We start from the raw sequence: 12,410 nt of genomic DNA, 5'->3' as shown, positions 1-12,410 counted from the left end.
CATCTACTTCTGACTGATTACTCAGTTCTGTTATTTCTTTATTCTGTCCCCTTTTCCATATCCTTAGAAACACTGTCAGTTTAAGCTGAAACAAGTCTTACAATGATAGTTTGACCTAATTCACTGCTTCATGTTTCACTTCTAATTCATCTTTCTCAGATCTGTCAATAGGACCTTTTTTCATAGGCTTATTAAAAACTAGAGGCCTGGTGCACATAATTCATTCACGGGGAGGAGGTGTCCCTCAGCACCCTCTTGCAATCCGGGACCACTGGCTCCTAACTGCTAGCCTGCCTGCCTGCTTGATCACCCCTAACCACTCTGCCTGCCTGCCTCATTGCCCCTAACCACTCGTCTGCCTGCCTGATGCCCCTAACTGTTCCCCTGCCTGCCTGATTGCCCCTAACCACCTCTGCCTCGGCCCCCACCGCAACAGCTTTGTCTGGAAGGATGTCAAGAATGACACCCGGAAGGTTGTTCTTCTGTCCAGTCTAATTAGCATATTACACTTTTATTATTACAGATGTTGCTTCCTTACTTAAGATCCTTCAAGAGCTCTCTATTACCCTCTAGGGAAAACTCATTTTTCTTGACATGGCATACGAGGTTCTTCATGGTCTTGACTAACTTTATCTCCCACCACTTTTTTTTTTTTTTTTTAGACCAAAATGCTGGCTGTTCACTGGCTACCAAACTTGAAGCCTGGCATAGGAGAAGCTGTATTAATATGATCTGAATAAATAAGTAGATGAGGGAAAGACTTCTCCTAACTTACTCAGCCATATGCCAGGCTATAGTAAAATATCCCCATTAGAAACAACAGTGGCTTAGCTCTCTTTTAACTTGGATTATTGCAGCTTTTAGATTAATTGGATGGACATACCAAATGATGGGGAAGAAAAAGTCAATTCCACATTTTATACTAATGATTTATTTTCATTAACATTCCAAGCACTCATAGGGAGATACTGATCCTATTGCCTGTTTACTTCCAGGAACAATAGCTCAATATTAACTACGCCAGCATGAAAATAGTTGCTAGGAGCACATAATGTCCAGAGTTCAAAAGTATAACACTAATTCCTTCCATCCAGCATGCAGATTTGTTCTGTTGTGGAGGCAGCACACTTAGCTGTTAATTGATTCTACTACCTAAAATCATTAGAAGCAATCTTTGTTTCCCATTCTTTTTTGGATTCTTTCTAAATTATGCATTAAAAAAAAACTTCTTTGTGATAAAATCCTATTTACCTTGTTTTATGACTTGGGGTTTGGGGTATTGAAGAGCAAATAATTGAGCATATGTAGGTTTGTGTTTTAAAAAAAAAATTTGGTCCCAACTGTCACCATGGTGGAGCGATATAGTTGCCTTCCTTCTGAATACCAATGGTGGTTGAGTTTATTGCAATAAAATATGATCTTGCCCTGGCCAGTGTGGCTCAGTTCGTTGGGTGTCATCCCATGCACCAAGGGATGGCCTGTGGGATTCTAGTAGGTGCACATGCCTGGGTTGTGTGCTTGATCCCCAGTAGTAGATAGATGTTCCCTTCTCACATTGATGTTTCTCCCTTTCCTCTTCTCTCTAGAAGTCAATTTTAAAATATTTTAAAATATTGTCTTGTAATTATATATTTGTTTTATGAATATGGATCTTTAGTCAATAAAATCATGTATTTCCACTCTATTCTCTTAACATGTAATTTGAAGTGATTTATTTTCTTTGAAGTATTCTTGCTAAATATGTTTAAGTATTTTGGCAATATACTCACATTTTTAAATTGCATTTGAAACTGAAGTCCTAATTGACTAAATGTGGCCATATGACCAGATAAATTGTGTCAACTTCCTATGGATTTCACCTCTCTTTTCTTTGACTTCTCTTTCTACTTCAATAAGTAGCACTACTTTGGACTTTTCTATTATTTGGAGATGTGTGCTAATAAAATTTAAATGGTAATTTAAAGTATCATCATTTGACCATTATAAAAAAAAAGAAAGAAATTAGACAAGGAATTGAAGTGTGCAGAGAAGTTCAAAACTACTTTTTGTTTTATATTTCTCTTACATGGTAAGATTCTATGGACAGCTATTATTTTTTCCTAGCTTTATGTAGAAGAGTGATAGAATGTGTTAATGGAGTAAGTACATATTAAAAACCAAGGAATAAAGGACAGAAACACTAAAATAGAATGCTCAAATAAACATAAAAGTTAAGTAAAGAAAAAATGGGCACAGTTTGGGAACACTTAAGAGAAAATAATAAGAAGTGGCCTTAAAAATATATAGGGCAGTTAATAGTTTAAAATAATTAAAAACTAGTAATTTTTATTTTTAAAAATCAGATTGACAGACTTTTTATTTAAATAAAAACAGAAATCAGGCATTTAGCTTTCCATACATGAATTGAAAACATTCATGGAAGTATTGGGTTAATGATAAATGATGGCCTAAGTGGGGAAATTTAGACAATACTTACTTGCAAAAGTACAACTTCTTTTGTTTCCTCTAGCATTCCTGATGGGATATTAATATATATTTTCTTTTTTTTTTTAACATTAGTTTCAACTTTCAGTCTTGCATTCTGAGCCATCCTAATAAATTGAAAAATCATTTTTTTCTCTTTTCTCATTTATGTGGAATTCCGTGTCCAAATTTTTTATGACAGGATCTACCTGATTTATCTCAGGAATTCACTGAAGAATCAATGTAATATCTTTTCCAAAAGGCTCTATGCTTTTATATACAAAGCATAGCTCTTTCTGCATTTCAAAATATTTTATTTTATTCTATTACATTGTATTTGTAAGTATGAAGATATAGCTGAAATATAGTTAAGTACCTATGTACCAAAAATAAACCACAATTTTTCACAATTTTCTATGCTTTTTCCAGAATGTACTTATAGCATGCAGCATATTTATTTTATTTTACTTTTTTTTTTCTCCTAAGAACGACCCACATTTCTCAGGAGACCAATTAACCAAGTGGTGCTGGAAGAAGAATCAGTTGAATTTCGTTGTCAGGTCCAGGGAGATCCTCAACCAACTGTGCGGTGGAAGAAGGATGATGCAGACTTACCAAGAGGAAGGTAAAAACATCACATACGTGGAAAATTGTTAGATAATCAGTGAGTAATTAGAAAGAAAAAACACCCCAATTGCACCACCAAACACTCTTAGATCTTGGTGCATTATTTTCACACACCTGATTTTTACACATGCGAGCCACATAGCTGCTGTTTTGTACACTTAAGTCTTCCCGGCTGATCCTCCACTTCATCTATCACCCTTGGATATCAAGGATTCCTGAGATGCTTTCTTCTTCATGATCCCTGTTAGGTCTGCCATTCTACCACTGCTCAACACTTGACTACCATTCCAGTTGCTTTCTGCAGCTACTGCTCTGTTGCCCTGATGCTGCAGCCACACTGGACACTGGCTGCCTTCCTTTGTTGCCCAGAGCATCGCTAACAAAAGGCTACTGAATATAGCTGGCTGTAAGGTCTGGAGTAAAGGAGATATCTTGTTTAACACATTCTGAAGGGGCAGCAAGTAGTTGACATCACTGTCCACAGAGGGAATTTTTCACTTAGGGACTCTGTGTCACTTTCTCACTTGCCATATCTTCATGGAGAATTTCTTCTCCATTTCTTCTATCTTATTCTTATTACTACCAGTAAACCCCAAAACCCAATCTTTCAACACTCTAGGTTAAGTTAAAAATTCTTGTCATCCTATATAATAAAAGGCTAATATGCAAATTGACCGAATGGCAGAACGACTGGTTGCTGTGACGTGCACTGACCACCAGGAGGCAGACGCTCAGTACAGGAGCTGCTCCTGGTGGTCAGTGTGCTCCCACAGGGAGAACGCCACTTAGCCAAAAAACGGATTCACGGCTGGTGAGTGCAGTGGCAGTGGTGGAAGCCTCTTCCACCTCCGCGGCAGCGCTAAGGATGTCCTATTGCCAGCTTAGGGGAGCGGGCCTAAGCCATCAGTCGGACATCCTCTGAGGGTTCTCAAACAGCTAGAAGATGCAGGCCGGGCTGAGGGACCCCCCCCCCCACCAAGTGCACAAATTTTCTGCACTCGGCCTCTAGTATTTTATAAAATATTATTAAACTAGCAGCCCGTTTGCACGAAGATTCGTGCAATAGACCTTCATTCACCTGGCTGCCTGCACCAGTTTTCTGCCAGCACCGGGGACCCAGGCCTTGGCTGTGGCCACTGCCTTCTGCCTTCTTTCAGGGTCGGGGCTTGGCCCCGGGCGGCAGCCTTGGGCTTAGCTGCACCCCAGCCTTCCTGCTACGGATCGCAGGAGCCAACCCCCAGTGGTTGCCTGCAATCCGTGCAGGCTCCCCGCTGGTGCCCAAGGCCGGGAAAGCCTCCACCAGAGGCTTTCCCAGCCTTGGGCTCAGCCGCACCCCGCGTCCCTGCGATGGTTTCCTGGTAGGTGTGGCTGGTGAGTGTAGCGAAGGTACGGTCAATTTGCATATTACTCTATTATTAGGTAGGGTATTTTTGTCTCGACATTTCCAAGATTTTGCCTTTTATGATCAAACTAGAGGCCTAGTGCATGGATTCATGCACCAGTGGGGTCTCTCAGCCTGGCCTGCAGGGATCGGGCCAAAACCGGCTCTCCAACATCCCCCAAGGAGTCCCAGATTGCGAGAGAGCGGTTCTCGGGTGACACACCCTGGAATCAGGCTCCCTCCTCTCTGGTTTTAAGTGCGTCACCTGAGAACCGCAGGTGCCAAGTCACCACAGCTCGGCAATTCCTGCATTGAGTGTATGCGCCCTGGTGGTCAGTGCGTGTCATAGCTACTGTTTGGACGGTGAAAAGGTCGGCTGGTCGGCCAATCACTTAGGCTTTTATATACTATTATATAGATAAATCATTTAAGTGCTTTTTTCTATATAATGAGCAAGTCTAGCTTTAAGATTTGTTTTGTGTTTCTCTTAGTCCTACCTTCTAAAACTAAATCCATCACATCTTCTATAATCATAAAATTTCACTCCCTATTTTTTTTCTATTTTTTTCCTAAAACAATAAATTAGTTTTCATTCAATTAAATTAAACATGATTTCATGGAAGTCATTTGCCTTTTATGTGTTTTGACATTGCTATCAATACTGTCCTGAATTTATATACTCATTTCAGTATTTCAATGTTATATATCCCGAGGTCTATGATGTTATACTTTCTAAAGTCATATCATCAACAGCACTAGCTTCAAATCAACCAAACATTTTAAATAATGAGAGGTTCTTTGGAAACTATGAGAATAAGACAAGTGAAATATTTAATTCAGTTAATTTTTCAGCTAAATAGTAGGGAAAGTTGCTTCTATGTGTCTTTTGTCACTTTGCTGTCAGCTATCTAGTTTTAAAGGATTGCTGTCAGGTGAAGTCTGTGAATGTGAGGCTCCTCGAGCCTTATCAATGGAAGAGCAGGTTAAAAAGGATTAGGCATTTGTGGAGTTTAGTTGTTTGTCCGCCACGTGTAATCAGTACTTTTCCTCAAATTTGAGAGCACTTAATGTATAATTTTAAAATGTTGATGTGATATAAGATTTGGGATTAAGAGATTAATTATATAACAAAATTGAGCCGACTCTCAATGAAGGTCAATTTTTATTTACTGGAAATAAATAACCTTGTTCAAAATGACTTAACAAATAACAATAAAAATGCTTTCACTTTGGATTTGTAGAAAAGTTACAAAGATAGTACAGAGAATTCCCATATACCCTATACCTAGTTTCCCCTATTGTTAACATTATTAATTACTATGAAATTCTTCCAACTCCTAATTAACAAATGCTAATATATATTATGGTTGTTGTTTTTTTTACATTATTTTGACTTCACCAGTGTTTCATTAATGTCTTCCTTCTGTTCCAGGATTCACTCTAGATTTTGTTTAATTTTTCAGCTAAATAGTAGGGAAAGTTGCTTCTATGTGTCTTTTGTCACTTTGCTGTCAGATATCAAGTTTGTCACTTTGCTGTCAGATATCAAGGATGTCATAGGCTATGGCATTTAATTGGCGTGTTTTCCCAATTTCTTCTGGTCTGTGACAGGTTCTCAGTGTTTCCTTGTTTTTATGACCTTTACTGGCTTAAGGTGTACTGGCCAGGTATCCTGTAGAACATTCCAGAAACTTGGATTTGCCTAGTGTTTTCTCATGATTAAACTGGGTTTGTGGAATTTTAGGAAGAAAGTCACAGAGAATATCATCACTTGATATCAGGTTTATGTGATATAAAGGGTGACATGATATCAAAATGGTGATCCTGCCATTTTTAATTCTTAAACATTGTCCAGTTAGCAAAAGTTTTAAAAATAGAAATAATAGTGTAGAGCATTTTAATCAGTATATGTCTTTGCATTTTAATGGGTATATGTCTTTGCATTAAAATTTAAGCCCAGTTTGATTTGTTCCCTGATCAATATAGGGGTCAGCAATTTTCAACCCATATGCCCCAAGGATTTTTAAAACATGCAATACCTGACCATTTAGTCAGGGCCACTGACCTCTTTCCGCTTAGATTGTCAAATAAAAAAACGACAACTGCCAACACAACAATAGCTGGCTATGTGGAAAAATTCAAAATTATACATATTTTTTGTCATAGAGGCAAAAACATAATATCTACTTTGGTGTGCCACAGGATTTTAGTAATTAGTTTGTATGCCATGAGATGAAAAAAGGTTGAAAATCACTGTTCTAGATGTTAGGTCATAAATCTGACAACTTTAGTTGCTATTCAAAACCTTGCCAAGTTCATTTGCTACAAAGTTCAAATAATGCATACAAATCAACAACAGTATTAAAACTATGTCTAGAATATGTGATATATAGTCCTCTAAAGATAAGGTTGAAACTTTGAGAAATCTTACCTCTACTACTCCCTTTAAAACGTTTTCATAGGTTCAGCCTCTTGAATTTTGTGTTACTGGTAAGAGAGTATTACAGAGTTTTGTGTGACCAGATAAATATTTTTGAAGTAATAAGCAAATGGAAATGCTGTATAAGCTTTAAATTGTGTTTTAGAAGGGCTTAAAGCAGGTATCAGTGAGATATAGAAATTAAGGTTAGTATTTTTATCATGATAGATGGCATATACGTTTCCTAGAATTCTCAATCTTTAAATGCTATGTCAAAGGAGCGTATTCTTTCTTACATTTGGATGCATTAGCATAAGTTTCACTTATGCATAACGAAGGGAAAGAGACCTCTTTACTGGTGAGGAATAACAGTAATGACTTTTAACCAACCATAGCCTAAATGAGCAACATTGATTCTATTACATTATTTAGATTTCAGACTAGGGAGATGGCCATTGTTCTTGTGTAAGCAATTGTAGTGGAGTGGTGTGGAGGCTGACATTTCTTTGGCATAACATTTGAAGCAATTTGAATAAGGTTTGTGTAGTGGTTCATGCTTAACACATTTATAGTAAAGCTTTGTAGGGCAGCTGCATAGCCTGTAATTACTATGTAAGTAATATGTGACTATTTTTCTTTTGCAGACAAGAAAAGCTTTTCAATTCAAGTTTAAATATATGAAATGCTGTGATAGCTATTTAAACCTTCAATACAGAAGTTATTTGTGCCAACCTTTCAGTAACCAGAGTTGAATTAAGGGAATATATTTTTTTCCTTTTCACAAAAATATTTTTAAGTAGTACACATGTGCCTCTTTGATTTAACCTTAAGCTCTTAACTTTTCTCATTAACTATTTTTAATGAAATTATAACATACCTTAGATGATTAATATTGAAGACGGTTTTTTGATTAGATGAATATTTCGGTGAAGTGGGAAGAGTATTAGTTACCAAGGCTAACAATAATTCTGATGACCAACCAGGAAAATTTATTATTTATTTGGAAGTAATAAGCATATGGCAAAGGGACAAAATAGTAAGGAGCCTTCATTTCATGTATGTTATCATTAAAATATTAATTGTTTGCAGAAACTTTTAAAGGTATTACTATTTCACAGTTGAAGATTTCAGAAAGAAAAGCATATTTATTTTTATCACTGTGTCAAGTATCAGTATCTTTTTTCCAGATGTCTATATGTGTGCTCAAATAAACCGACACAGACTCATCTTAGTGACAAGCATTTTATAAACCAATATGAAAATAAAGAGGGTGCGTTGAACAAAATGAGGAGATAAGGGGATTTACATTTCAGAGTTCATAATGCTTATGCTTTTTAGAAGCATATTAACTTTCTTAAAGCATAGTTCAGATTGCAGAAGATGCATTTTTGCATTTACTTACATTCATTACTATGTTTGTAATGTTCATTGCTAGTCTGTAAAAAAAAGTCATTCCAAATAAAGGAAATATGCTGTTAATAATTCTATATTTTTATCATAGTTAATCAGATTGGGTGATGTAGAAAAATATTTACATACTGAATACATTACAGAAAGTCAAAACTGAAGTAATCCTAGTTTCTTCCTTGGGTACCACATCTTTCTTTTTCAAGCAAACTTAGTGCTTTTTGCTAATTAATACTCTTATGATGATCAAGCACATCTTTTCATATAGTGTTTCATTTTAAGAGAAGTTGCCAGAATTTTTAATAACTGGCTCAAATTACTATCTTATGCCATGTCCCATGATAGCATAGGGATCTTGTATAGTATTGTTATACCAAAATAAAAAATACATACTTATACATATACACAGATGTGCTGAAGCGGTATGGAAAATACCCTATTATATTGAGATAAAGGAAACAAAATGCAATAAACTTACAACCAAATAAATAAAATTGAAATATAACAATAATACAATATTCTGTTCAATCTAATATTAAGAAAGAGAATAATAATTTTCCTTCTCAGAATATAGGTGAGAAGTAGTGTGATCAATCTAATTGCAGTTTCTTATTTGGGCTTGTCAGTGCAGTTTGCATTTTAGTTAATTATTAGCAGTCTTTTAAAAGCCTGTAGACAGGAAATTTAACAATCTTCATCAATCATGTGATTTTCAGTATATCATGACTAGTTAGTTCCATGATATTTCTTATATCATTTTTATGTAAGTTCTAAACTAATTCTAAAGTGATACCAACTTCCTTAGTAAGGATTTCGAGTATAGAAAGGAATGTTCATAATAGCTTGTCAGAGAAAAAAGGAAATAAAATATGCCATTTACATTCCTACATATGCCTACAAATTCTAAATGCAGTAGATGGCTTACACACAGTGAATATAATTCATGAATATTTCATAAAAATATAAAAGAAACTGGAGAATAAGAATTTCAAGATATATAGTGTAAAATTCTATCAATTTTCCTGGACCAACTGATAATTTCCTTTTTATAAAGTACAAGTCTATTTTAAGAGAGACTTTTTAGAGTTCTTAGTTGAATGAAATGTGAGATTCACCTAAATACATGATCCTTAAGAAAAGGAACTGAATAGAACCACTTATAATTCCCTTTTTTACACTAAGTGGCTCTTCCCACTTTGCCCTGGAGAATGTTCTTGTGTTAATTGACTGGAAGCGCCATTGTTTAGAGCCTGTGCTGGGATGCAGAAATGCTGAACAGGTGCTCAGCCACCCTGCGGAGGCCATCAGCTTCCCCACACACAGGGTGGGCTTCAAGGACACGTGGTAATTTGGGCTCCTGATAAATAACCATGCTGATTAGGTTGGCTGGTCGAGATTGGTCAATTAAAATGGGTTTTGAAAAAGAAGGGGGAAAAAAATAACTGAAAGCAAGTGAAAAGTAATATATATATATATTGCATATATGACACCTGAAAAATGGATCAGTCCTTAAGATTCAGACATATAAAGAAAAGAGTTACTGAATATTCCATGATTTTTCCGTGATACCGATGTCTTAGCCATTTCTGTCTGAAAAAATACAGAACTGCCTGGACAATTGCTGTGAGATGTGTACATACAGCTATTACTAACATAAAGACTATTGAGGCCATTGCCAGGAATGTTAGACTTTAGCCTTGTTTTGACACTTTTTGATCATTTATCCTTTTAGTTACACTCCCATGTTCTGGAAATGATGTTTGACAGATTTCTCTACCGCTCTCTAGGAGTGTAACCTTGGAGAAGCTATTTAAGCCTTTCATGTTTTACATCCTGTTGATATGGACCAGCGATGCGACAGGACTAGTGATTAACCTATGTTCTGGCACATTTGTACTGGGTGAATAATTATGCCATCTATTCTAGCTCAAAGGGTTATTAAAATGATATAACTAATTCAAAGCACTATAAACACTTTAAGATGGATGCACATAACAGGTGTTCCAGTTTTATAAATTTAACTGACTGGTGGCATGTAATATATATATATATATATTTACAAGGAAAATATAGTTAAGACTGAAAAATATAGAGTATACAGTTTTTATGGATACTATTTTTTGCCAATTGATTTCCAAAGAAATTGATTTAGTAAATATAACTTTTTCTTTTAAACCACCTAGATTTATTTATAAATTTTACGAGACAGTTTGCCAAGCCTGGGAGTTAACACCTATTTTCCTACCTCTGGGAGATTGTCCATGATCCAGATATTGTATCCCAGCCCCAGTGCAAAAAGACGTCTGGGCTGGGACCCTCAAATTTCACACATTATAATGTATTGTTTGTCTGCTGGTAATAAGCAAACCACTGCTTTTATAAGAAGATTATGTAATGATAAAAGCAAGCAGTTTTTGCAGGATTTAGTTTGCCATGCACTCTTCTAAATGCTTTTTGCATACATTAATTCCTTTATTTTAAAGAATAGTGTTCTAGCATAATATTAGTCTCATTTAAGGGATATGGAAACAGAAGCTTAAAGAAGTTTCCATAGTCATGCATTAATACACTCTGGGTCAGGACTTTATTTAGGACCTGTCCAACATGAAACCTGCATTTGAAACTAATGGGCTTCCTAATTACATGATTATTACTTATGGACTTGAGCCACTTAGAAATTTTATATTTTAGACACAATTTTAAATAATCAGCCCTGGCCGGGTGGCTGGTTGATTGGAATGTCGACCCATATACCTAAGGTTGTGAGTTCGATTCTCCCCCAGGGTACATACCAGGTTGTGGGTTTGATCCCCAGGCGGTGCACGTTCAGGAGGCAACTGAATGATGCCTCTCTCTCTCTTCCCCTCCCCGCCCCCTCTCTCCCTGTCCCTTCCTCTCTCCAAACATCAATAAAAACATATTCTCAGATGAGGATTAAAAAAAAAAATTAGATAATCAGTCATGAATGAATAACTTTACAAACATACTATTATAGCATTAGTGTTAAGAGTAATTTTTAGACCAATTTCATAAGCCACACAAACTGCCTTGGCATTTTGAAAATCTAAACTTGAATCAGGTCAAAGTTACTGTGTTGGAGGCAGAAGATATAGATTTTGTTTACAGACAAGATTAATTAGCAACTTTTAGAAGGATGCCAAAGTGGTGCTTTTTCCTATGTTTTCATCAAATAGGTGCTAATAGTTGCTGTTAACACAAAACTAATTGCCACCTAGCATGGGGAGTGCAAGTTGCCTTGTCCTGTGACTACACTGGCCCATCTGTTGAGAATCTCAGCTCAGAAACAATGCAGGAACTGGCATCCAATTTGGGCTCTGGCCAGTGGTCAGCTAACAAGCTGGGACACACTTGGACTAGGAAATACCTTGAAGTCAAAGATGCTTTCCTGCCCATTAACTGGCAGCTCTTGTGTTGTGTGAGAGCAGAACCAAGACCAGGTGTCAGTTTGCAGAGCAAAAGGATCTGCCTAAGTGCCACCTGTCATTGGCATGTGGGTATTGTCCCACATAGGAGCCATGGCGTGTGGCATGTTACATGTGAGAAGTTGGGACCTGGCCATGTTACATGTTAGAGCATTCAGCGAGGTTGAGGTTGGTCTAGGGTAGCATTTTCCTTAACCCAAACTGTAGGAAAAGCCAAAGGCTTAAAAAGAGATAGTCACATGTCACACCATATCCCACAGGGGGCTATACTGTACATTTGCCATTGAAGACATTCTCTTACCTAGATGTTTACCTTTACTATAAACACATTTTAAAAAGGAAAATGTTTTTTAATTGACTATCTTAACACCGATCCTTCTTTTCACAAGAGAATTTGTGGTGAGAATCACTTAGATCATTTTTAATCACCCTTAAGATATATTTCTGATTCGTTTTGTTGTTATTCAGATTAAGTTGAATTGTAATGTGGGACTGCAAGGTAAATGGAATTTAGGAGATCAGCATTCTTATCCCAAATCTGCCAAAATTTGCCATGTTATTTTAAGCAATTTGCATGTTTGAGTACCAGAGTCCGTATCTGCAAAATGTGTGAGTTCAGTTGGATGGCTTCTATGGTGACTTTAAATTATGAAATTCTATGAATGGTATC

At 36.5% G+C, this 12,410-nt stretch overlaps 1 protein-coding gene across 1 annotated transcript in view; it reads left to right on the top strand.

Moving 5' to 3' along the window:
* Nucleotides 1-12,410, top strand: part of ROBO2 (roundabout guidance receptor 2) — a 744,230-nt gene that overhangs the window by 514,095 nt on the left and 217,725 nt on the right. Inside the window, exon 5 of the mRNA XM_054710136.1 lies at nt 2,950-3,088. Within this exon, the coding sequence (XP_054566111.1) occupies nt 2,950-3,088 (139 nt within the window). The remainder of the gene's footprint in view (nt 1-2,949; nt 3,089-12,410) is intronic.

This window comes from Eptesicus fuscus, chromosome 3, assembly GCF_027574615.1.
Source record: "Eptesicus fuscus isolate TK198812 chromosome 3, DD_ASM_mEF_20220401, whole genome shotgun sequence".
In the NCBI taxonomy this organism is placed as follows: Eukaryota; Metazoa; Chordata; class Mammalia; order Chiroptera; family Vespertilionidae; genus Eptesicus; species Eptesicus fuscus.
The sequence above is the reverse complement of the archived record's forward strand: the minus strand, read 5'-3'. Positions and strand labels throughout refer to the sequence as shown.